This window comes from Acanthochromis polyacanthus, chromosome 13 (assembly GCF_021347895.1).
Source record: "Acanthochromis polyacanthus isolate Apoly-LR-REF ecotype Palm Island chromosome 13, KAUST_Apoly_ChrSc, whole genome shotgun sequence".
Lineage (NCBI taxonomy): Eukaryota > Metazoa > Chordata > Actinopteri > Pomacentridae > Acanthochromis > Acanthochromis polyacanthus.
The window spans coordinates 33517572-33544547 of record NC_067125.1 but is presented as its reverse complement, the minus strand read 5'-3'; the positions used below and the strand labels follow the sequence as shown (position 1 = coordinate 33544547).

Below are 26976 nucleotides of genomic sequence, written 5' to 3'. Positions count from 1 at the left end.
GCGAAACACGTACCCCGCGCAAGCGGAAAAAAGTCTCCACGGGCGCAAAAAACACTCTGCGCGCACGTGGCAATGTCTCTGCGCGCGAGGAGCCTCTTACGCGCGTGGAGACATTGCTACTCATCCGTGTATGGTGCCATAACTATCCGTGGAGCTCTGATTTACACGCGTGGGGAGAAGACTTTTGACCAGGCGTAAACTAACCGTGACGTCACCCGTTGGTTTCAACGCCGAGAAAATGAAGCCCGGATTTTGCTACTTCCTGGTTGCCGTTTTGGATTTTTTGGAGCCAGTGACGTAAAAAGCGTCATCAAACAGACTGGACCGGAGAGCAACTAGGGGCAGGATTGGCTGAGGACTCTCTTATCCCGCCCACATTTTACCACAGAGGCTTCTGTTGTTGGCGCGCGCGCGCAAAACTCTCACACGCTCGACTTTTGACCCAAATTTGACGCCATAGTTATCTTGAGTCCAGTTCACTCAACACTAACAGCCACTACAATAAACTGCGTTACTATTTATCATCTAAATTTCCACAGCCACATCAATTCTACAACTAAATCCTCATTCTGGCACCTTAAAAAAATAATCAAAGTGGGAAACTTTGTGCCATCAACGTCCCAGTTAACCATCATTCAACATTGCTGCTGCTACAATACTGACGAATACCAAGAAGAGAGAAGACATTACTCAGACTCTTAGGTCCCTGCACTGGCCTCCAGCTAAAAATAGAATTGAATTTAAGGCTCTGCTTATTGTCTGTAAGTCTCTGAAAGGTCTGAGCCCAAAATATATCAGAGATATGTTTGCTGACGACAAGCCTGGATGGTTAGTCCAATACTTGTGTCCAGAGTTCAGACCAGACATGGTGAAATGCTGTTTATTCATTATGCTGCTGGGACCAGTTTGCTGGATTTGCCCCAAAATGAGCAATGAGCAAGTGAAGCTGAAGACAGTTCTTTTTCCCCCACTGCTTTTAATTAATCTATGTTATTTATAAAGTCTGCTCTGAATGGCCAGTACTTTTTAGTAATTATATTATTGGGTATTGTATCTTTTCTGTCTTTAGTCTTTTCTTCCTTTTTGATTATTTTTAGTTCAATTACATTAATTTTTCCTTCCTGTAGTTTGTACTTTATCATAGTTTCGTACTTATACATATTATCATTTACTATCTTTATTATTATTATTATTGTATGACGTCTGTATTCCAGCAGCTTCTGACTGAAGAGTAAGAAAACACAAGCTATCCCCTGCTACTGAGACACAATTGGTCAGGACGGTTAAGAGCCATTCAAGAGTCACCAAAGGAGAGGAAGCCCTTTATTCTAGAAGCTGCACCTTAAGACTCAACTAAAGTCTGCTCATGAAAGTGTGGAAAAAGTAAAGGCCTTTTGGAGGAATCGTCTATGATCGAACAAAATAAAAATTGAGCCATTTGGTCACAATGATCAAAAATATGTTTGGAACAAAGAAGGTGAGGCCTTCTACCACCAAGCATGGTGGTGGCATTATTATGCTCTGGGGCTGTTTTGTTCCTGTTGGAAGCAAAACAGCCTCCAAATTCTTCAGAAGAACCTAACATCATCATCTAGAAGGTTTGGTCTTGGATACAGTTGTGTGTTCTAAAAAGACGATGATCCAAAACACACACCAAAAGTGGTAAGTAAATGGCTAAATCAAGCTGGGAGTAAGGTTTTAGACCGGCCTCCCAAAAGTACTGATTTAAACCCCATGGAATGTGGACTGTGATGAAGAAGCAACTCTGTGTCAGAAATCCAACTAATTTAGTTGAATTGCACCAAATCTTTTAGGAGGAGTGGTCACAGACACGACCAGAAGCTTATGGACAGCTACCAAAAGCACTTAGTTGAGGTAACTATTAGTTGTAGTATTGCTGTATTTAGATTTTGAGTCAGAAGATTTTGTCACATGTCTAGAAGACCTATGAAAGAACTAAAATGCATTATTGTTTTCGGGATGACAAAGATGCATGCTTCTCAATGATTCCAGCATAGAAAAATTAGAATTATAGGAGACCTTGCTATAAAATTTGGAAAAATACAGTAACACAAGTTGTGTGCCATTCCTTCAGTTACAGGCCTGCAGCAGTGCTCTCATTACTCTGTCCACTCCTCAAATCAATACAGGCTTCATGTCTCCTCCAGGCCTTCCGTGATTGAGCACTTGTGTGTTTTCCAGCTGGTCTGCGGTCAGTCTTGGTGCACCTGCGCCACAGCGGACCTCAGGAGAGAACGGCGGCGCAAAATCTGACTCAGGGTCTGCAGGGCGGCGTGTTGGTCTGTTTTTTCCCCTCCCGGAGAACCGAACAGCGGAGAGCACAGCAGAGAAGGCCCGCCATTTCCCCTCCTCGGTGGTCTTTTTCCTCTTTCATAGCGCTTTAAAGCCGAGCAGCGGCAGGAGGAGGCGGTGGAAGAGGAGGAGGAGGAGCGCCGGCGGCGGCGACGACTGGCGGAGCGGCGGAGGCAAGCAGGGATCCGGTGTGCCACATCGGGATGAGAGCGAGACAGAGACCCTGGTCGGATGAGTCAGCGAGTGGACCGTGCAGTCACGGCGTCCGTGAAATCTGAATGAATCCCGACAAGAAAGAAGCGATCTAACGTTGTTTCCCCCCCCCTCTGATTGTTGTTGTTGTCAGATTCCGTTTCTCTTTATTCCGCCCTCCCCCGGTGTGCGGCTGCCATAGCCTAGTTTTGATTTTTGTTTCCTCCAGGCTGGGAACAGGGGGGTCCGGTGAGCCTGCGGAGGAGGTGGAGAGTTGGTTTCATCTATTAGAACAGAACTCAAATCGAAAACCGACCGAGCCTTCAGATTTTGTAAGTCTTTTGTTGGCGCTGAGTGAGTGACTGAGCGAAGATGTCGGGGCAGAGCATTACGGACCGGATAACGGCAGCCCAGCACAGTGTAACGGGATCCGCCGTGTCGAAAACAGTATGCAAGGCCACCACACACGAAATAATGGGCCCGAAAAAGAAACACCTGGATTGTGAGTATCTTTTTTACACACAGTGTTTAAGTTTAAATCACCGCCAGGCTTCAATGAAACGCCGCTGAGTTATGGCGATGGTGGAGGCCTCAAAGCCTTTACCTAAAGGAGGCTACATGCTAGCATGTTAGTATGTCAGGGAGATTATATTGTTTTAACATTGAGGACAGGCCTTGTTGACATAGTGCTGTGCGCAATTAAGAAGGCTTTAAACATGACTCAGTTTTTATTAATGCCATACATAGTCATTTTATTCATTTTTTTGTCATGAGCTGTTGTCAAACTAGCCTGTCTAGCTGTCTGGTTTTGTATTTCTCATGTAGCTTCAGTGTTTAGCAGACATAGCAGCAAATCTGTGTGTAAAAATCAGTGAGGAAGTGGGCCTCTGCTCTCACACAGGCCCTGGTTGAACATTTACAGGATTTCTGATCTGTGCTGAAGTGATTGAGTAATGTGATACCTGCTGTTTGCTGATGAGGGGACACTGTTAAGGGCAAAAATCACAGTTTGTGCCTGAGGTCTGTGAGGTGACACAAAGCAGGTTTCCCCCTTCTCATACTTTTTGGAAAAATGAAACGGACAAGTCACATATGTGTAGTCATGTTAGCATAAAGGCTTAAATCCTTGTCGGATGCCCTTATGGTCAGAGGAGTTTCTGCATATCGATCTGCACTTGCAAATGCACACAGACAGTAATGAAAGTGGTTTTATGAAGGCCCCTGTATCATCCTAAGAGTTCAGTCACACTCTGAGGAACAAAAAAAACTGTGTCATGTTTCAGACAGCAAACCTCACTGCAGTGTTGTATGGATTCGTTCTCTACACTTGTGAGTATTTTTGGCTTGCCGTTTAAGGCTGCGGGTTCCACACCTGTTGTGCAGCTCAGCCGACTGACTCCCCTGAGGTGAGATGAGTGAAAGTTGGCAGAGTGACACTCCGTTAGCTCATCCCAACGCAGCCAGCAATCCGGCGTGACTGACGTGTCCCATTGCACGCACACGCCAGACGGCCTGGATGTGCGTAGATAATAGCATGGTGTCCTCTTGTTGTATGTTGACACACGAGCAAGGCTGGAAGGTTTGGTTTGGCAGCTCAGTAGACGCGTACATGGATTCCTTTTGTCTGCTTGTGTGTTCCAGATGATAATCTTGAATTTGACACAAGAGAAGCAATTACTTTGTCTAATTGCAACCGTCATGACCAGTGTGCTGCTTTTTAATACCTTTTGTGAGCTGTTAGAAGTTGAACAACCAGCAAACAATTTATGATAATCAATTACTCCCAATTACTTCTCCCCACTTATTGTTTTGTTGAAAATGTGAAAAACCATTAAAGATAATTTACCATATATTCTAAATGCGTCATGGCAATAAAGAAATCGGCTTATGAAGATCCTGCATTGTTATGAGAGTTCACTAAGAGTGTGTTTAGTGTTTTAGGCCACAGACACGTTCTCATACTTGATTGAAGCAACTTTATAAAAGTCAGATGTCTTCACCTGCAATCATGGTTAGTTTTACTGAATATTTCAGACATGAAAATGTTCTGTTGTCATATCTGAGAAGTGTCAAGTGAATGATTTACATTTCAGCAATTAAAGTTGTTGCTGACTAATTTGATTATGTGACTAAACTTTGCACCTTTAAAGCTACACCACACCTCTAAGGTTCTGGTCTAATAACAGAGGTTATGACAACAAAACTTGCGAGGAATACTCTCTGTTTTAGTGGATATTTTTTGTAACTAAAGGAAGCGCAAGCACTGAATGTCTAATATTTTCCAGGCTAATGCAGCTGTAGGAAAACCAAAGTATAGTTTCTCGTATTCTAAATGCATCATGGCAAGAAATTGACTTTATGAATGTCCAGCATCAGTATTGAAATTCAGTGAGAGTGTTTTTAGCTACAGACATGCCCAGATACTTTACGGAAGCAACTTTGCAGAAATCTTCACCTATGGTGGTGATTAGTTTTATTGAATATTTTAAACACTGAAAACCATTATCACATTTGAGAAGCTTCAGCCAGTCGGTGTTTTGCATTTTTCAGTTATCAGAATTGTTGCTAGCTGATGAGATCATTAGAGCAAACTTTGCACCCTTAAGGCTGGACCACTCCTCTAAAGCTCTGGTCTAATGACAAAGGTTTGACTCTTGACATGATAACAACACTTCATTTTATTGCCCTAATAGGAGAAGTACTATATATACTCGTTGTTTTACACAACATTTTTGTATATAACAGGAGGAAGCAAAGTCTCCAAATGTCAAATTTCATCCAGGCAAATGCAGATGTATTGAACTCAGGAAGAATCAGAGAAGTTTAGAACACAACCCACCATTCAGTGCTAATTGTTGGTACGTAGTAATACAGCCACGTTTCAGGCAAAGTGATGTTGCTGTTCGATACCCACCTTTAGACACAGGCTGGCTAGTAATCATGTATCAGCTTCAACTAATGATTATTTTGCTTCTGAGTAATCTGAGTAATTCTTCGTCTTTAAAGCGTCTGGAATTGGTGACAGATTTCTGTTACTGTGCTAGTGGGATGAGACTGTCTCATTAAAACAAAGAAAACATTGAAAAGCTCACAGTTGAGAAGCAGAACCAAACAACAGCTTTACTTGTTTCATTTTCTGTCAATGAATTAGGTTTGTTCAGTACTGATGTATTACTTACTGGACACACCAATGTGGAAAACACACTTGTCCACGTTTTGTACATTTACCACTATTCTTGAAAAGTTATGACAACCTTCTGCATACAAGCAGTCTTCCAAGATTTGCGCAAGGGTTTTCAAAGACAAATTGCCTGATTTATAGATTGAAAACAACAGCATTAGGAATCTATAAAGATACTTGATGTCAGGTTTGATCCTTGACAGTGTTTTAATAGTCTGTGGTGGCCTGAAAGAGGCTCTTGAACGAAGGGTTAAACATCTTCATGAACCTGAAAGAGTAGCCCAGTTGGTTTTCACACCTAGGATTCGTGTGGTGGACACATTTTGGCTCGCTACCAAAACAGTGCTGAGGTTTGACACTAAGCCCCACATGTGATTAGAGCTGCTGGGCAATAAATTAAAGTTATAAAATATTGCTATATATGATCTCACTCTAGCACAGTCTTAATATGAAACTGTAATCATACTATAGCATGAAAAAACATCTCAAAATGAATGTCAGAATAACAGTGTGATGTCATATTAGCAGTGTTCATCATATTCTTACTGACATCCTGCATTGACTGATTGTCACACACAGATTTAAAGCATGTAACACAGACTTAATGGGGATTTATTTCCACTTTGGCGTCACACATTGTCACGGCTGTGACATGAATGCATTTGCCTCTTGTGAAATAACTCATTTAGAAATTGTTAATGTCAACCACTGTGGATAGTTAGCAGGCTGATTCTAACATGACAGTGCTGTCACTACATCACCCCTCCTCCCCATATTTCTCCTCTTCCTCTCCGTCGTCTTCCTCTCTGGGCAGTTCAGCCACCCATGCTAACTGCTACTGCTTCTCTGGAAGGTTATCCTGTCCTACTTAGAGTCCCCCGCCTTTTGAAAAGTCAAATATAGGACAGAAAGGGAGGCCCAATTACCCCGTCAGTCTGATCACTGCTGTGAATGACAGGGTCATTAGCACTGATGGGCTCAACTGCTCCGAGTAACATCGTTCAACAGATGCAGGATGAACATATGAGCAGGGGAAGTAGGACAGAACATGTATGGTTAACATCTTAATGCCCTGCACTTAATGTTGGTCTGCTAGACGTGGGTTTCACCAATTATGATGAACAATATCGGTTTCAGCTTCTGTCACCACAATTCCTGATTGCACTGGCACAATGAGATGTGATTTACTCTTTGTTATGCAAATTTAATCTAGAAAACATTCTTTTTAGCAAACTGTTGCCCCATTTAACTCAATTGTTTTAGCAGATGTTGAATAGAGTAACTACATTGTTGTATTGTGGATATATAATGCATGATTTCTGTTAACTGTGTTTTATCAAATAATTTGTGACTTAATTGTATAGTTAGGCTTAATTAATTGATTAATTCTTTAGAATGTAAAATATCTGGGGTAAAAAAAGTACAAAAATGTCCTGAAACTTGCAAGGTACACAAGAAGTAAGAATTCAAATTACACATGTATGTTCAACATGCCTCCAAGGATGTTTCTTAGAACACATTTTTCACCTGATTCATGTATTCTCTACAGGAACACATGCCTGGAATCTAGGGCTGCAACTAATGACGAGTCGACGAGTCGTCTGAGCACGATACGTCATCAAAAGCGGAAGTGAGCGTGCAATGCAACAGAAATCACCTTCTGACCGGAGCGCGGAACACGGACGGACGTCGGCGCTGCATCGTGCATGTATTATGTATGCACGCTGCAGCGCCGACGTCGGTCCGTGTTCCACGCTCCGGTCGGAAGGGAATTTCTGTTGCATTGCACGCTCACTTCCACTGTTGATGACGTATCGTGCTCAGACGACTCGTCGACGCATCGTTAGGTGCAGCCCTACTGGAATCAGACTATAAAGAGACAGAAAACTGTAAAATGACAAAGTAGGATGTGCTATTTTGAAGCCAACAGTCCAAAACATTTATTAAGCAGAGAAAAGCATCAAATCTGTACATTTAAGAAGCTAAAAGCAGTGAATTGTTGCAATCCAATTTCCTCTCAGTCTACTAGCAAAACTAAATAATCAAGTAATTGTTTCATCCCCAGATTATTGGTGTTTTCCAATAAGCTGATGGTTTCTGGCGAGGTCAGAGCAGCACCGCTGTAGGTGGTGTTCTTCACATCTGTGGGGTCTATTTTTTTTTTTTTTTTTGCCATTTCCTCTTCAACATCTTCAGTTTTGTTTGAATCAAATGTCCCATTGTAATTTTTGGGGCTTGTTGATGCCACTCAGAGGTGACCATGTGAGTTGCTAAAGAGAACATAAGTAGCAGAGACTGTTTTTGGCTCAGATGCCCAAAAATTTGTTTGAGCATCTGTGGTCAATTTCTACTTTTTCACTCTAGACAGCAGCAGGTGTTCGTCTGCTCAGCAGCTCAGCATAAGACCCACCCGACAATCATAATCATATACTGCTTTATCTGTGTGCAAATTTGCCTTCACAGAGGAAAACTAATTTCTAAATGAAGTTTAGAATGTTTGTTGGCATAGGAAATACATCAGACAAATCTGCATACTCTCTCAGAAATCTTCAGTCAGACCGTCTGGTGCCGTTAACACAATCAAATATCACGTTTTTCCACTGAGCACCTGCATATCCACAAAGTGATTAAATTCTTTTCGGCTGTTTGTGTTTCATGCAATGTTTGATCTAAAGTAGGTGGTTGTGTAATCAAAAATAAGTCCATACATTGCGTATGAATGACGTTGATTTAACTAGTTGTGAACAGGGAGATTGCAATCGAGCCTTGAAAAGCTAGAAAATGCAACATTCAGTTTACAGTATATCAAGAACTGATGACAAATACAAACCAAAATATCAATATTTTATTATTTTATTTTTAATTCAGTTTACTTGTTGGTATAAAAAAGTCAGAACAGCCTGAAGATAGACAGAATAGAGTGGAGATAATGGAGATCCAGCAAATAAACAGCTTTAGGAGGCTCAAAGCATTTAGTTTTTGTAGTTTCTGATTCATTTTCTGAGCACTGAGATAATTCTCTCAGCTTTCCCTGCATGGGAGCTGCTTTTGAAACTTCAATATTGAATGTTTGTGAACTAAAGAGCAATAGGATTTAGTTCATTTTGATGGACTTGTTCTGCAGCTTTGGACAGTATCTATCACAAATACACTGCATTATGGTAATGATGAGTTTGCGATCTTATGAACTGGCTTTTTGTTTTCAGATTTGATCCACTGCACCAACGAGATGAACGTGAACATTCCCCAACTTGCTGACTCGCTGTTTGAGAGGACCACCAACACCAGCTGGGTGGTTGTGTTCAAATCACTTATCACTACACACCACCTCATGGTCTACGGCAACGAGGTGAGACGCTTCAGCAGATCAGATTTACATCATGACCCTCCAGCAAGGCCGTAAATGACGTATATGTTTACGTTATTTCTGTCCATTTTTTCCTCCTCATGCAGCGTTTTGTCCAGTACTTGGCTTCAAGGAATACGCTTTTCAACCTCAGTAATTTTTTGGACAAAAGTGGATTACAAGGTATATATTTGATTAAGGCAGTTTTAACCATTTAACAAATAAAAGGAAGTAACAGTAAAAGCAAATTTTCCACCTGCTGTTTCTTTCCAGGCTATGACATGTCTACATTTATCAGGAGGTATAGTCGATACCTGAACGAGAAAGCTGTTTCATACAGACAGGTAGCCTTTGACTTCACAAAAGTGAAACGTGGGTAAGTTTTTGCAAATTTTATGTCCTATAATATAAAAACTGGAAATGTGTTATTTTCCATTTTTACATATATGAAAAATGAATGATTACATTTAGCTCTCCCACAAACAATGATCTTTGTTATCAATCAATGTGACGTGTTTGCAAAATTCATGCTTCAGTCTGTGATATGTTTGAAGCAAGTGAAATATAGTGATTACACTTTCAGTGCTCAAAAAATGCTGTGTTTGACTAACTTTGCTAAATCCAAGATATTTAGTTTACAGTAGTGGAAAAGCAGTGAATTGTTTGGAATTTTGAGAGACTGGAAGCCACAAATATTTGCATTATCCTTTTATTAATGGCTCTCTTCAGCCCTGCTCGTATCAGCTGTGAGACAAAACCCCAAACAGTGTAATGTGAAATATCAAATCATTCAATCAGTAGGTATTAAGAGCCTGACCGACAGTGGAGTTTTGGGGCTGTTGCACACACATATATTCCACACACACATAGTCCAGTTGAAAAAGACGTGTAATTGTGCCATTGTTTATTAATTATCTACCATTTATTTCACAAACTCTTTATTAATTCACTGAGAAGGCACTGCTTGATTCCACACCACCATCTGCTCAGCTGTCACATGTGCTCTGCTACATGTGCTGCAGACACGACTATTTTGGAAACAGTGGAGTCAAAGCTGTGATTACACCATTTCCAGACTCTAAGCATCTTTTTCTGCATTATATTCTGCAAAAATACTGTTTGTGCATCGACAGCATACACAGCGATACTGACATGTCTGTGATAGGCCAGTATTGACCCATTAAAATTGGGTAGTCAGGCTTTATGATTTATTAATCAGTTGATCAGCAATAGGTTATTTGTAAAGTACTTTACCGTAATTTGTGTTATTTTTCAAAGCATCATTATGATGATGTTCTTCCAGTCAGCAAATCAGTGATCATCTCTACCCTTTTACTTCCCAAAGATATGAAAATTGTTGCTGCTGTTCAGCTGTGGAGCGGTTTCTAAATACTGCTCATATTTTTTGTACTGAAGGAAGTGCAGCAGTGTGGCTTAGTGATGCATTTTTACACAACAGCAAAGCTCAATGGAATAAACTAAGTCAGGCTGGAAGGATCAGTTCATTGTTGGTCTCTGGGATTTGTTGACTAAAAAGAATATAGACGATCAATATAGAAAATGATCCATAAGCAAACACACAAGCTATTTGCGTGTTTCAGGTTCTTAAATATGGGGATTTCTTTGCCCTCTATGATCGTAGTCTGAATATCTTCGTGCTTCAAACTGTCCCCTTGGGCTGCATTTTACTATATACATTTTCCAATATTTTCTGACATTTGGCAGATAAAGTGGTAATAAAAATAAGTTACTTGCAGTCCTACAGTCCATGTAAAGCAGCAGTCAGTCTGTTCTAAGAGCCGCACTGTTTCTTCTCATTTCTCTCTTCGGTGCCCTCTCCTGCTCCGACGCTGCATGTGTCCACACAGAGTGGACGGCGTAATGAGGACCATGAATACAGAGAAGCTGCTCAAGACTATCCCCATTATTCAGAACCAGATGGACGCCCTTCTCGATTTCAATGTGAGTTTAAGGTGAAGCCTCCCGTAGCTCTGCAGCTCGTGTAATACGGAGCTGCTCGTCTGGAGAGCGCGGGCTGCGCCGAGGCTGCTGCATTATCTTAATTCACATACGCAGACGTTTTGTTTTTGTGTGTCAACAAATCGCCGTGAAGAAGCCGTAAGATAAATGCCTTGGCGGATTGCTTTCCCTCAGGTCAATGCCAACGAGCTGACTAATGGAGTCATCAATGCAGCCTTCATGCTCCTCTTCAAAGACTCCATCAGGCTCTTTGCTGCTTATAATGAAGGCATTATCAACCTGCTTGGTAAGACCTTTAAGAACCACTTTCAACCTTTCTTTGCCTTTCTATAATTGTGTCCCGATGCTTTGTGGTTGCCAGTTCCAATTATATTCACTCAGATGTCTTTTGTAACCAAACAGAGAAATACTTTGACATGAAGAAGACTCAGTGTAAAGAAGGCTTGGACATTTACAAGAAGTTTCTCACCCGAATGACCCGGATATCAGAATTCCTCAAAGTAGCAGAGGTAAATATCACTAAAGCTTTTTCACTGATGTGCATTCTGATGTTTTTTTTTTTTTTTTTTTGCAACTGTAATTTGATTTTCTTTCTAACAGCAGGTGGGCATTGATCGAGGCGATATTCCGGACCTCTCACAGGTAAGCACCGACACTTCAGAGCAACCTGAAAACAGATTTCCACTCTTAATAGGAAGTCTTGCCTTGCTTTCTTTCTCCTATTTCCAGCTCTGACTGCTCTTTCTTCATTAGTCCTGTCTTTGTCCGACCAGATTCTAGTACACCCAACACAGATGTTTAAAGCAGGACACTTTGCATGATTTCCTTCTTGAGCGCATGTTTGCCAGAGGAGGTGGTCTTCTTCTCCTGTTTCTTGTTCTTGTCCCCTTTTCTTCCTCTTCTGCCTCTGATTCTTCTCCTTTTCTTCTTACCCTTTCCTCCTTTTTCTTCTAATTCTACCAACAGTAAATAAAGGTGTCAAGTCTGCACTGTAGTCGCAATCCACTCAGTAAATCTGCACAGTGACAGTTAGATGTTAACTAATTAAAAATAAACTGCACATACGGTTGTGCTCTTCTGTGGGGACCAATTTTGCATAAATAATTTACCCCGAAGAACTGCAGCTAAAATGCATTTCCCTCTGACTGTCACCACCTTTATATTCTGTATTTTCCCCTTATCTTTCCACTTTAGTTCACAGTTTGTGTAAGTACTATCATTTCACTCTTCTTCTATGTCTGTGACTTGCCTCAGTGTTGTCTTTTTGCATGCCTCTGCTCCGACTCTGTCTCCCACATCGTGGTGAAAAACAGTTGAAGGAAAAAACACTCGCTGTGGTAAATTCTGTTCACTTTGGTCGTGGTATTGAGGTGTAAGTCAGTGTAGCTCATCTCCTGTAAAATGGCTGCCCTGTTGTGCTTAGACACGGCCAATTCAACAACGCCCGGGTTGTTGAAAGTGCTGTGGTGCAGTACGTCATCCCACACAGATGTTACTCTCATCCAAAGTAGCTTTTTGGCTGGAATGCAGTCATTGATCAGTGGTGGGTAACTATTTACCCAAACATTGGTGGAATTCTGTGAATCAAAGACATAAATTGGCAGTCTGCACTGTGTACTTGACAGTGTAGTGTTTCTGCTCCATCTTGGTTGCCCACCACTGTCCTCTATGGTCTTGATGTCCATACAATCTACATTTTTTGTGTCTAAGGAAGTAGCTGACTGTGTTTTCTGTCACGACAGGCTCCCAGTAGCCTTCTTGAAGCTCTGGAGCAACACTTGGCTTCTTTAGAGGGCAAGAAGGTCAAAGACTCCACTGCTGCCAGCAGGTACATTAATCCATCACTGTTTCTGAAATCCTTGAATTGCCGACACTGCCTTACCAGCAGTATTAGCTCAGTAACACTGACTTGTCTGTGCTTCTTCTGGTGTGAATTTGTGATTTCCTGCAGGGCCAGCACTCTGTCCAATGCGGTGTCGTCACTGGCCAGCACGGGGATGTCTTTTACTAAAGTGGATGAGCGGGAGAAGCAGGCAGCTCTCGAAGAGGAACAGGCCCGACTCAAAGCTCTCAAGGTTAGCTTTCCGTTTGAGACAGAAATGTACACATTATGTGCATTTAGTGAAGCGTTTTGGTTGTGTTTGACCTGAGCTTCTTCACAGGAACAAAGGCTTAAAGAGCTCTCGAAGAGGCCGTCTTTCGCCACCACTGATACATCACCGATATCCACCACAGGGGGCACTATCAGCACAGCACCAGCCATCGACCTCTTCTCTACACCCAGCTGCTCTAATGGGTACTTTTAAGATCTAGACTATAGCCGCTGAGTAGTTTTAACACGATGGAAGGAGAATTGAAGAATGAGGCACTTTTACCTGATGCTTCTGTTTATTGTCCCTTTTATGACTTTATTTGATGACTGTTTTTAATTTCTCTAATGTCCGGTAAGCAGGTTACACAGCTGTAAGGTTAAAAATGATCTTATTCCACGCTGTCGGTATTTTCTGTCATGGCATTTTAGAGACTCTAATCAGAGCTGAGACAGTTAATTGAATAACCTTGTGAACTCCAAGCAGCTCAGCAGTTTAGCCTAGTTTAGTTAAAAAAATTCTTGAATTTTTGTCGCAGCTGTATCAGTCACGGTTTCTCGGTTGGGTGAAGGAGCACAGACGTATAAAATCTAGTTAGTCCAATTGCTTTATTTTGGGCAGTTTTTAAAATGAGAAATATATACTAACATGATTTTGATAATATATCATGATTTTAAGTGCACGCTTGTTTTAGCTTCCCGACAAAACTGAATGGAAAGTGAAATGTCTGTCTGTTCTTACAGTTCCTGGCTCTGCTAAATACTATAATTTGGGGATTTAAAAAAATATGTCATGTCTTTCAAACCGACTGGAGTTCAGAGGGTTACATAATGGGCGTTTCATACAGTATCCTGACTTGTTATGCTTATCAAAAATGTCTTCACGGATTTACAGAAACACTAACATACGCAGTCCTGGAGGATATGTGATATTTACGGAGTGAAAAAGTACAAGCTGGGAGTGTGCTATATCTCTCTATATGAGTATTTAATAAGTTTTGCCTGATGCATACTTCTCCAAAAGTTCTTTGGTGGTTTTGGAAGCATTTTGATCTCCACTAGATATTTAAATGTCAGAAAGTAATGACAAACACCTACTGCCCAGTGTAACATAGTAGCATCGTTTGCTCTGTTCGAGCAGCAGTCTGCAACCCAAATAAGTGACAAAATGTAGGAAATCTTTACATTGACAAGCTGGAAAATTCTCTATTGAAAATTACTAGTACCATTACAAACATAGTTGTCAGTGGCTTATACTTTATGTAGAAAGATAAATGATGGGTTATTGATGGATTAATCTACTAATAAGTAACAAGAACATCTAATTTGGTGCTAGCTGAATCCTGACACATACTGAAAATCATTTTTTATATTGGAAGCACAAAGGCCTATCACTCAAGTTATGATTTCTGCAGAAGTGCATGCTAAAGTCAACCAAATAAATATAAATGTTGTCTATTAAAACAAGGGGGTAGGGACTACATTTTTTTTTGTCTGCATTTATTCTCATTGTTAAACTCCACAGAAGGGATGTCAACACTTTATGAGATTAATGCATATTTTAGTCTTGCAGCCAAATATTTTATTATTTAGTGCATGCGTGTGACCATCACCAGCCCTCCCTGAAAGCTAAGCTGACTTTCTTTATTACAAATCCCTGTTAAGAGCCAGGGAGGGCAGTGCTACACCTCAGTGGTGACGTGCAGGGAAACAAAGGGTGGACAGGACGAGAGACAGGACGGACAGGGACTAACAAGCGGTGTTATTACATCTGAAGAATATCAGATGCTGTGCTATTCCCGACTATTAATTACCCATCAATAAGACAAAAACGAACACATTTTGACTACATTTTAAGCCAGTTTGTGTCTGTAAATAGTTTAATATCTTCAGGACTACAGCAGCTCTTTTGCCTGTTAACTTTCCAGTTACCTCTCCGAAGAGACCAGGATCTGTAATCAAAAAGTTTCTAGAACTGGAACCATTTTATTTTTGGCTTGTTTCTCTGCCACCAGCACAAAATAGATTGTGCTTTTAAAAGGGTTGATTTTCATGGTTGTCTGTCTGCAGTGCTGTGAAAATGGAAAGCGACCTTTTTGACCTGCAGTCAACTTTCCAGCCCTCCATGCAATCAGGCTCCACAGGGCTTCCAGCGGCGACACCGTGGGCAGGTAAAGAGCCGCCTCCAAACCACATCTGTGTTGTTCTGGACTTTGGTGACATGTTCTGCATGCTCTCCTTCTCTTGTTGTTGTCTGACTCTGATGCCCACCTCTTCCTCTCCACTCTCTTCTGTCTTTTTCCTTTTTTTTTTTTTTTCTCTGTCTCTCTTTCCTCTGCCTGCGTAGATCCTTTCACCTCTGCTGAAGCTGGAGATGATTCCATGCCAAACCTTAACCCTTTCCTCTCAAAACTCGTTGTCGATGCCACTCACTTACCTGTCGTGTCTTCAGACGGTGTTAGCTTTTCCTCTAGGACATCTGGTCATGAAATGTTTGGTGGTAACGACTCATTTTGTTCCTCCTCAGAAGTCTTGTCGACTCTTGTTCATTTGTCTGTAGTTACCTATGAGCATGAATAGAACGCATGTTTATTGTGCTGCTGTAGTTTAAATGTTTATTTCTCTGTCTGTGCAAATGTCTAAATTATCTTGTCATTGCTGTTCATACCAAGCTTAGATTATATTGTTTTTAGCCTCTTAATTCCTCTTATTTTTCAACCAGGACTCTCCATGTCCTACAACAGAGAACATTTGCTTTACAGCTCATCCTCTTTTAATGAACAGTTGGTGTTGCATTGTAGTGCAAAGATGCTGTAGAGCTTTAAGTTGAAACCTGTTCTCCTTTTACCAACACTATTTTTGATTCTCCAGATCGTTACAATCCCTTTATTGACACAAACTCATCCGTTTCAACCAATTACAAACGCACAGTGCGGATAGAACACTCCATCTCAGGTACTATGATGGCTCACCACCTCAGCCTATGTTTCTTGGCAAACATAGGGTCCTGTACAAATCCCCCAGAGCCATTATTTTGATATTTATGGTAGAAATGTGGACATGAACAAGTATTAAAGGAAAAGTTTGACATTTTGAGAATTATGCGTTCATTTTCATGCCTCCAGTTACTTGACAGGATTTGTACCACTTTTAAATATCCGTAAATCATTTGACTTGCGTTCTTCTTTGAGAAAAGTCACAAACTAAATGAGAATAATTTCAGATCATCAGAGGGCATCCTGCTTGGCCATTACTGATTTGCGTTAAACTTGCTTTTTTTTTTTTTTTTGGAGTGAATGTATTAAAAACGGTATATGTGAAATTTTAGATTGTCCTTTCCAAGATAATAAAATAAGAAATTGCCTGCTGACCCCCTTTCACCTTGTTATTTAGCACATTAAAATTTTAAGCTGTGCTTAAATGGCAATAGCTGAGCAAATTCAAAGATTTTAGCTTAAAATTGAGTTATTTTTTATTGTACTGTTGATTTAGAATCTGCAATATTTGCCAAGATGGAATAGATGAAATCATCTTTAATTAGTTGAAGTATGAAAAAAACTGTCTTTGAACACACATTAGCAAAACAAATGATAATTCATAAGTGAGCTAGTGGTATTTTCTGAACCACGTGTAGTTGCATGTAGCATATAAACATGTATAGATGTAAAATACTGGGCCACAGAAGGCGACTGAGCACAAAAGTTACAACTGTTGCTACATAATAGGTCTGGAGTTATAAAATGATTCTCCAAATGTGACTAAGAAAGTAATTTTTCATTGCAACTTTTCATGATGGCTTTGATTTTTATTCATATTTCGACACACTCATTATCAGAGACCATTTGATCTATGATGAGAAATAATTGTCAAAACATTTCAGTCTTTTATCTTTATTAATTGCCAAGATATTGTCACCCAAACACAGCTTCAGATTTCAATGTCTGATAAACGTGGGTTAACTGGCAATTTTTAAGAAATGTTTGTCTTGAATGAATTTGATATTTTAGGCTAAAATTTCACAAATATCTCTACAACTACTTGCATTTTGTGCTATAAAAATGCAGGCAAATAAGAAAGGTCAAGCAGAAGTTGTTGATGATTTGAGGTGGAATGACCCAAGGGTGACATTTTTTAGATGGAGGTTTTGTTTTCAAGCTGCCCATATCTTACAGCCAAATCTTGCCTAAAACAATAATGTTGCTCCTCTGTCATACAGACCTTTCCAGGTGTTTTTGTTGCCGTATGATAACCGCAGTCCAGCTTGTTCCAGTCTGAAAGCTAAGCTAAGCTAACTGGCTGCTTGCTGAAGCCTCGTCTTTACAGAAGCAAAAAATTTCCTAAACTGTCAAACTATTCCTTCAATCCCTCCCTCTGGGTTGCTACTGTTTTGCAGTGTTTTATTCTCCTGCATTTTACTTACATTTTTAAAAACAACAACAAAAATTGTAACAACTTAAAAAATGTAGCTCATGTTACCTGTCTTCTTCCTGCCTGTATTTCTGTCATTTTCCACCTGTCTCTTCGGCCTGGCCTTGAAATGCATTTTGCCTTCTTTCTTCCTCTTTCTCTCTCTTCTTCCTCGTTCTGCTTCCTGTGGCGTGTCAGACTCCTTCTGTGGTCCAGTGTCCATTGCCCAGCACCTCCCACATCAGGCTCCCTTCCCCACTGAGCCCTCTACTGTAGCAGGTCTATTCAGAGGTAGAGTACTGAAGGCTCTCTCCAGCACATTCAGTGGTAGATTCATGCTAGTTTCCTACCCTGAAGAGGAACTCTGCTCTCTGCAACAAGTGTCTTGTAATTAAATATAGACACTGTAGTTACATGGGCCAATGGGGAAACCTTTAGTCCAAGCAGTGAACAGTTTTCAGAGTGATCTCACTTCGCGTAGCTCTGTAACTGAAGCTGTCGTCTTCTGCATCTCTTTCTGAAGGATACTCAACGCCACAGGCACCTCCACAACAGTCAGGAGGTGGACTCCAGGTGGACTTTGAGTCGGTTTTTGGAGCCAAAGCCACAGGCAGCAGCAGCCTCAATTCTGACGGTGAGGATTTTAAGCATAAGTATTTGTGTAATATCTGTTTCAGAAGATTTCTGCATTTTGTAGAGGGAGACATGCTTAATTGACAACTGCAGATGATGAATCGAAGCCCAGCCTTGGTTGAAGCCTTTCTTTTAACCCTCAAAGCCCATTGGGGAAGTTTTTAAGTTATTTTGCTCATATAGTCGCCAAATTGCACCTTTTATCAAAACCAGAAACTTTAAAAACTGAGAGAATTTTCAGATTTTGAGCTTTCTGACAGTCCTGCTTAGGGATGGGAATTTCGACTAATTTCCCCACCGACTAGTCCCAAATTTTATTTGCGACTAGTCTATAAAGCCAGAAAACCTGCAATTTAATACACATATTAAATTCAAAGTTTAAAATGCAATTTTTTTTTAAATTTATATTATTTTTATATAGGCTCGATATACTGCATTAACTTTTCGAAGCCTTTGCCTTCAACAAAAGACAGCGGCAGCATATCGCGGGCAGTCATTTCACAAATCAGTTGTGTAATCTTTGCTGTGCGGTGAGCAACACAGCGTCTGGCTGCAACAAAAGCTCTCATGCTCGTCTGCCTTGCCCCACCGCGATGCCCACCGGGCCCGGCCTCGCCATCTTCGCCCTGCAGGTCTACATCGAGGTGTCTACTATAGATGTGGTTTCTCATCGCTCCGGTCGAGTGGTTATAAGAGAGTTTCTGCTTACACAGCCAACAGGCGACCTTGTTGTCATGTGCTGCGTCAAAATACTGCCAAACGGTGCTGGTTTTCTTACGCGGGAGCGTCGCCATCTTCCCACTTTACCTTTCCAAACTTCTTTCCCAAACTGTGTGGCCCCGCCCCCTGCTACGTGTGGGGGGAGGGGAGGAGGAGCGATTCCCCCCTGGCTGCTCAGCTTGTTTACAAAGAGGCTGAGGCAGAGGCGCGAAGAACAAGGTGCATGATGCTTAATGCAGCGTTTAACCGACTAGTAAAATACTAAACGTTTAATAAATGAGTAGGCGGTGAAACGATTAAACGACTAGTCGCACACATCCCTAGTCCTGCTTATCTGTGAAATGCTGTTTGGGAAAATTAGCCAAATCTAAGCTTTAATATCATGACATTTTATCAAAACTACCTTGTTCTACATACCTAATTTTAAAAAAAAAATGCCAAAAGAAACTGTTTTCTCTATCCAGGTTCTTTGAAAAACACAATCAAATCCATGCTCCTTGGTGTAACCATTGAAGCTGTTAGTGATTGATAAAAATTCTTGGACTTACTGGCTGCATTGTGAGCTCTGTCCTTACAGAAGGTCACACAGCACAGTAAAGTATCTATGGTATTTTGAAAAACGTTGCAGATATGCTGATATATTTTTTTTCCCTGTTTTGCTACAATTCTTGACTAAATCCACAACAAATTCACACAAGCTGCAGTCAACTCAAGAAATAATAGAAAAAAAATCATGATGTTAGAAACAATAGATCATATTATTTGTTTCAGGGATCTGAATACGGTCCTTATGTTGGATACAGCTGAAACGTCTGCAGCATTCAGCCCTGTTTTACAGGTTGCCACCGCAAGAACATACTTTTGTCTGCTCTTGGCTATTTTTACCCCTCACTGTCAGTATCTGCAGGCAGCAAAAACATACAAAAAGCATGAACATCCATGTGATGAGTTCTAGGTGCTGGACGGAAATGTACATGAGTCATCATGGAAAAATCTAGTCTGCACATTAGTCTTGATGCTCAACATTCAGGAAATAACCTCATGTTAAGAATCTAAACACTATTATTCAGACAAAGGATGGCAAAATTGAAGGTTAATGGACCTCAAATCATAGTTATGCTCAACAATACTTCCAAACTTGTAGTTCAGAGTGTAATTGAAAAGTTTTAGTAATATGTCGCTAATAGAACAGGGAAAAAAATCATTCACCATTTACCAAATATACCATTTCACCAAGTACAATCAATTTCAGATAAGTGATATATCAAATGATTACTTATCAGAAGCTCTCCTTGGAGTTTTACGTGGTTCTGGTTCACTGTCACTGCTCTCATAGCATAATTTCTCATAAAACAAGTCACTGCGTCAACAGAAAAAGCTCTAAATGCACCAAACAGCAGAGAAACAAGTTGTACTAGGTGATTAACATGTCTGTACACCCTTTAGCATCTAGAGCCAGATATTTTGTCAGGAGCTGACTAAAAACAGAATTAAATGAGAGTAAATATTTGTCTCATATTCACCTGGAGATCACAGTAACAAATGAATGAAAATGTAGCTCTGTTAACGCTGAAATTTCATATATACAACTGTTTGATAACAAATTCGTCCCATAAAGTAACAAAGGGATGTTTTTAATTTGCACAATTGCTCTGTGAAAAGGCTTTTAGTTGTTTGACCTCCAGCTCTTATTCCTCTTCCACCTGAGTGTGCGTTGAATAGAAGTAGTGAGATGATACAATGCCAAAGGCTAATTTAAATTCTTGATTTTGCAGCAGTCAGTACTCACTGATTTGTAAAAGAAACACTCGAAATAGGGAACTTGTAAGGTAGTTTAATAATGTCACCCCACTTGACACTTTCCTTTTTCTTATTTTACAAAAAAAAGATGAATTTGAGACCAGGAGACTTGTGAAGTCAGATGTTTTTTGCGGTATAACTGCGGTGTATTTCATTACAAGAGATTACAACAGAAGATTGAGCACTGATGTGCATTTACAGTTATTATGAGGTGGCCACCGTGAAGTGGAGCGTCCCCCAGATGTCATCTGGCTGTGGCCCTTTATTACATGTCACTCCTCCATGTGTCCCTGCCCTCATTTCCTGCAATCTCTTTTCTAATAATAAATAAAGCACCAGAATAATAATGTAAGGCAACTAGGTTAGGGTAGGAATAATAAAAATGCTAATAACTTGCAACAACAGAAAACAGTCATGCATCTGGTTTGTTGGCACAACATAAAACCCTTGCTAAATGCATATATGTACCCTAGTGACTTATTGAGGGTTCATCTTGTTTGTCTTGTCAGATATTACTGGAGGCATCCTGAAACCAACTCTTGCCGGCTCCAACCAGCCGTCCAGTCTGCAGCCAGAGAAGCTGGTGTCAGACGACCTTGACTCCTCCCTGGCCAACCTTGTCGGCAGTGAGTGTTAATGCTTCGCTTTCTGCTGCACTAATTACAGCACGTGTTCATTAAGGCACAAAAATGACCAAACGTTAGCGGGACTAACAGCTGCTCCCTGAAATTTCCTCTGCAGACCTCGGCATTGGAAACGGCACCATGAAAAAGTAAGTGACGCCTCGTCGCTGTGTGTGTTTTCCAGCAGCTCTGTGCTTTCAGGGCCCTGAGGAGCCGGCGCTAACGTTGACTGTCTTAATCCACAGTGACATCCACTGGAGCCAGCCGGGGGAGAAGAGGATGACCGGCGGCACCAACTGGCAGCCCAAGGCGGCGCCGACCACGACCTGGAACCCCGTTTCCATGGTGACACACACAGGCCTTTCACTGTAGTCACTGTAGTGCTCGTGATATGTGCGTCTGCTGCATCCTCTCGTATTTTACTAGAGAGCTGACATGGAACCAGAGCTGCAGAGCTGGGTTGCTGAAATAATGTGAACCTCATTCAGAATCCCCACGAACATAAATAATTACGCTAATCACCGAGAATACAGCCGTGGAGCCGAGCCTTGTTTAACCGTGTGCCGCGTGGCTCACGGTATACCTTTTAGATAGGGATGTTTTTTCAATATTTCTTGAACATCTTTATGTGTTGTAGAAGCTAATTTTAGACAGCAGACGGTACAACTAAGATAAGATAAGCTTTTATTAATCCCACAGTGGGGAAGTTTGCAGTGTTACGGCAGCAAAGGGGATGGTGCAAACATTTAAGGAATGTAGTACAAAAATAATATATAGGTACTGGTTCTCTAAATAATAGTGTTGCACATATCAGTTTTATTCCACAGATTCTTTCATGAGTAGAAATACTGAGAGAAGTATTGTTGCACAGATTATTAACTTTATTGTACATGATTGATTGTACATGCGTAGAAAGATAATTATATAGCATATATTCTAACATATGTATAAAAAATAGATACTGCACAGTACAAAAAACAAGAAATGTGGAAGAATAGTTGTATATGAGAGCTTTGATGAGTTTTTAGAAGTGGCTGGTGTTGCTGTTTCGTCTTTGCTCATCAAACATTTGCTGTTTATCTTTGTTAGCCTTCCAGAGGTTTCAGTGTGTAGTAGTAGAGCACGTAAAGTAAACAACAAGAATGACAGTTTGCAGTCACGGATAAACGGAGACCAGACCGGATGTGACGCCCCGATCTCCACTCCTCTGTTATGTAATGTTACGCTGCTTCCTTACTGTGTTATAAATTCTTACTGACAGCGTTCTCGTCTCTTCAGCCACCGTCAATCATGGCCTTCCCTGCCACCACGCCCACAGGCATGATGGGATATGGCATGGTGAGTGTAGATACTGTGTGTGCAGAGCGTCGCTCCTCATCCGCTTTGAAGTCAAAGAAATGAATTGGATTTCACACTCTGGATGTTCATGTTAGATAAATCCTTTTGTTATTTTACCTGCTCCGTGTCGTTTAGAGAACTAATTAAATGCGCTTTAACTGGGTCAAGTGAGTCAGTGTTTTGCCGTTATGAATATTCTCTCAAGTTTTATAAATAAAATAAAGGCTGGAGAATTCTCAATAGTTCTTATTTAAAGCACATTGGCCTCATAAATATTAATATTTCACCGGCAGGCACAACTTTGTCTTTAGCCTTCATTTTTTTTCTTTGCAAATTCAAGAAGAAAAATAATTTTTTCAGATCACAGAAGAGAAGCAGATTGTGTGTTCAATTGTGTATTTGATGATGATGCACTCATGTCATCTCGATTTAAATTTAATTATCATGATGCTGCTAAAATGCAGTTGAAAAATCTGCTTTTTGTGACATAAAAGGTATTTTCAAGCTTCAAAATGATTATTTGACCTCTGAAACAGCAGGTAAAGTTATTAGAAAATACATATAAAAGAGTAGAATATATATGTATACATCTTGTAATATGAGAAATCTTTGTTGCAGTTCATTAGCAGATGGATTTAGGAGCTTCTCCAGCTGAGTCTTGCTTTGTCAACGGTGTTCTTACATCTGTAAAGCAAATAATGTGATCTGTGTGCTGCAGCCTCCACAGATGGGCTCTATGGGGATGATGAATCCACCCACCATGATGTACTCCCAGCCCGTCATGAGGCCACCCAACCCCTTCGGCTCCGTGTCTAGTGCTCAGGTGGGTGCACAGCGGTCCTATCTACTGCACCGACGTGATGCACAATGAAGTCGGTATCTATTTGCACAGTTATCAGGTTGAGTAAATAGGTGTATCCATTGTGCCGTGACGTGTACCATAGTTAGTCACTGTGTTAGCTTTGTTGTCGGTGTGAACACTGCCGAAGATGATGACAGTTTCAACAATGAGCCCTTCACTCTGCGGAGCTGAAAGGAACAAAACTGTGAATCATCTCCCTTGTTCTGACTCCCTGTTCCGAACAATTCCTTTCTATTAACCCGTCTTTCATACATCACAGCTTCTCCAAACTAATATCATCCCTCCTTGAGTCTCTGTACTGACTCTGACTTCTCCTCTGGTCCTCCTACTTCCTGTATTTCTTCCTGAAATAGCCCTCTGCAGCCTCTAGTCCTTCCAGCCAGAGTCCTCTCCGAGCCCCTGGACAGGACCCGTTTGCACACCTCTCTCTCAAGGATTTCTTGTAGAGCATCTCTTTAGGTACATCATGCTCTTTGCTTGCGGATGCACCTGCATGCATTGCATGTCCAGTGCTAATGCCCGTTTGTTTCTTTTTTGTTTGTTTTTACCTTGCATACTTGATGTCTTCTCCATCTAATTAGATGCTACATGTATAATGGTCACTTGATTTGCTTTGATTGGCCTTTGTTGCTTGGATTTCTTGCTTGTTTTGACAGATTTAGCCAGAATCATTATGAGCCTTTGTTCCTCCGCTGCCATCACATATTGCTCAAACCTGCTTTCTCTGAACATCCGCAGCCATTTGTGAATCTAACTGCCTGTTCGTTAAGCTCTCTCCCCCTAAGTTATTGTTAAAACCAATTTTTAAAATTCAGTGTCAGTTTTTCCTCGGTAAACTACTCATTTGTAGCAGCCTTTAGCTACCTAATTAAGCCAGACTTGGATCCAAGAGTTGGGGGAAAAAAAAACTGAATAAGGTTCTTAGGCAAAAAATAATCATCATCCCCATGATGATCTTAGTAGAAGACATGGAAATAAAAACAGCTTTTTGCTTGTATTGTGGTGCTGAATTAGACTGTTTGTTTCAGTCTTAACACTCACTACTGAGCTCACAAGCATGTTGACATTTTCAAAGAATATATTTTTAATTTAACGTGACAAGATCAGAGGCACTTGGTGTGAGAACTAACCAACGACATACTGGGGCTTCCTGTTTCCGATTGACCAGGATTTAACCATTATTGTTACATTTGTCTTCACCCTCTGAAACAGTTTCTGAGCATTTTCTGCAGATTTTTCAATGCAACAAAGCCCTGAATCTTTATGCATACAGAAAAACTATGGCTAGAAGTAGACAAATGTCTTCTGTACAGTAGAACACATATAATGACATAAATCACAAAAACAAAAAAAGGAAAATCTTATTTCTTTCATTTGCTTATTTCATGAAAACAGGAAATACCTGGAATCAACAGGTACGGTTTTCTGTCAAGTGCCTCCAGGTGTTACTGAGAAGAATCTGTCATTACAGAATAAAGTGATTTAATAAATAAGTCAAGCTTAGATTTGGTTAAGTTTTCCTTTTAATTGGCATGTCATGGATAAGTAGTTTGAGTTCTGCTGGAAGTTTGTCTCACTGTTGTCTGACAGTCTGACTGTTTCTGGCTGATAAATGCTGCACTTTTGTCGATTTTGAAAAGAAAACATACTTCTCAGACTTGAACGGTACAGAGAGTTAAAGCAGGCTTTTTGATTTTTTTTTTTTAAACTGTAGCCCCTCTAATTACCAGTTTAGTTGAATGTGATAACTATTTAACACTTCTTTACACATTCTTTTACTTGTGCGCTTCTGTTTTGTAGTTTTAAGGGCTTGAAAGACATCAGCACTTCGAAACAAGTCAAAAGCAGTACTCCCATGTAGTTGCTGTCATTCGACATCATGCTGCCTTGGGGGAAGGCTTAGCGATCAGTCTAAACGAACTGATTTACAGTATTTCTTTGCACATTACTGCTTACATCTGACATTGTCCATCACTTTTCTTGCAGATGCAGTTCATGTAATTTGAAGGAAGTGTCTCTCGGAAGATGAAGCACTTAGCAGCAAAACTTTGTCCTCGTTGCAGTCCAGCTCTTCAGAGAAACATTCACACACACCCCAAATACAGACATGTCAAGAACACAGCGGTGCAACGACTGTCCGAAACCATGGTAACCATGTCCAAATGACGTTTGGCGATAGCTCACACCCATTATTCTGTAACTTGTCCGAGACGTCGAGTGATGCTGCTGTCTAAACCCCCTTAAGAGGATTCCTTATCCGTTTTACAGTGTAATCTGTAAAGATAGTTTGGGTGCTGAGAAACTTTAATGTTGATGTATTTGGAGATGCTGTGGTTGGATGTAAAGGCTTGATGTTCAGCGGGGAGGGGCTGGAGGAAGGAGGAGAGTGGTCCTTCCCTTTCTTGATCCGATCGTCAGTCATCCATTCCCTGCAGTTATTTAACTGTCACTAAGTAGTGATGCTAATGACGTTTACACCTGTTTAGTTTTTGTCTTTTTTACCGTGTTTACAGTAGACATTCCTTGTGTGTTGTTTGTATTTATTTATGATTATTGGTTTAAGATTGGGGAAAAAAAATCATGTAAAATCTACAGTACTTTGAACACCTGTGGGAGTGCTTCAGCATTAAACAAGGATCTCAGACTATCATTAAGAGGTAGAGTAAAAAAAAGAAGAAGCTATTATATAAATTACACCTATTAAGCGGAATGATAGAGCACTAAATATTCTCCGAGTTTTGTGTTAAGAAAATTTTTTACTAGCTGAAAGATTTCACGGTCTCCATTGTACTTAAAGTGCAGGGGGTTAGAGTACGAGTCAGTTAACAGTATATAGTTGATTCTGTGCCTAGGGTTTTATTTTGCAATGGATCAGTTTCCTGACTAGTTGAAAAACACTTCATCCACGAATCTGAAGCGTCGCACTGGGCGGTGGGCTCCATTTGCTTTAAGCTTGGCATGCCATTGACTCACTGACTGTAATCAAGGCTGCCTTTACTCTGAATGTGAAAGAGTTGTCTTCATGTTGCACACATCTTTCCACACTACAGTTCCTCAGCGAGAGGGAGAGCGAGGGGGGGATGGCTGGTTACCGGTGTTGGCGGCGATTTGATGTAAATTAATTGTATAAAAGATCCCGAGGACCAGGGTGGAGCGGAGGAGCACTGTTGATCGGTGCTCTGTGTATATAAAAACTGACTGTTCTTCGAGTGCAAAAGCGAAAGATGTATGAAATATGAAAGCAATTCAATCAAATTTGACTCTACCTAAGTTTGATTCAGGATATTCTCTGCGTTTGTCTCCGCAGATATTTTCTTTATGTAATTAGAACGTGTAGCAGACAATGACTGAAGTCTTTTCTTTCTTTTACAAATAAAGAGCAGCTTCCACAAATGATTGCTTATGTATGTTTCAGTTGTACGTCTAAATTTTTTACCTTGTTAGCTTCATTGGGGCGGCTGTGGTTCAGGTGGTAGAGCGGGTCGTCCAGTG

At 40.7% G+C, this 26976-nt stretch overlaps 1 protein-coding gene across 8 annotated transcripts; it reads left to right on the top strand.

Annotated features, from left to right (window-relative positions):
* Positions 1 to 2146: 2146 nt before the first annotated feature.
* Positions 2147 to 26877, top strand: picalmb (phosphatidylinositol binding clathrin assembly protein b). Of its 8 annotated transcripts, XM_022194130.2 has the most exons (24): positions 2149 to 3007; positions 8893 to 9035; positions 9140 to 9215; positions 9306 to 9408; positions 10901 to 10994; positions 11187 to 11298; positions 11415 to 11521; positions 11613 to 11654; positions 12207 to 12218; positions 12755 to 12840; positions 12964 to 13087; positions 13175 to 13308; positions 15172 to 15272; positions 15449 to 15601; positions 15973 to 16056; positions 17707 to 17799; positions 18032 to 18142; positions 21171 to 21287; positions 21403 to 21433; positions 21530 to 21629; positions 22563 to 22622; positions 23341 to 23445; positions 23838 to 23943; positions 25471 to 26877. In XM_022194130.2, the coding sequence occupies exons 1-23, from the start codon at positions 2878 to 2880 to the stop codon at positions 23928 to 23930; spliced, it is 2211 nt and encodes a 736-aa protein (XP_022049822.1). In that variant the 5' UTR covers positions 2149 to 2877; the 3' UTR covers positions 23931 to 23943; positions 25471 to 26877. The 8 variants fall into 8 exon arrangements, with proteins under 8 accessions (XP_022049824.1, XP_022049822.1, XP_022049823.1 ...); XM_022194132.2 differs by lacking the exon at positions 23838 to 23943 and having other exon boundaries at positions 2147 to 3007; XM_022194131.2 differs by lacking the exon at positions 12207 to 12218 and having other exon boundaries at positions 2150 to 3007.
* Positions 26878 to 26976: the final 99 nt, after the last annotated feature.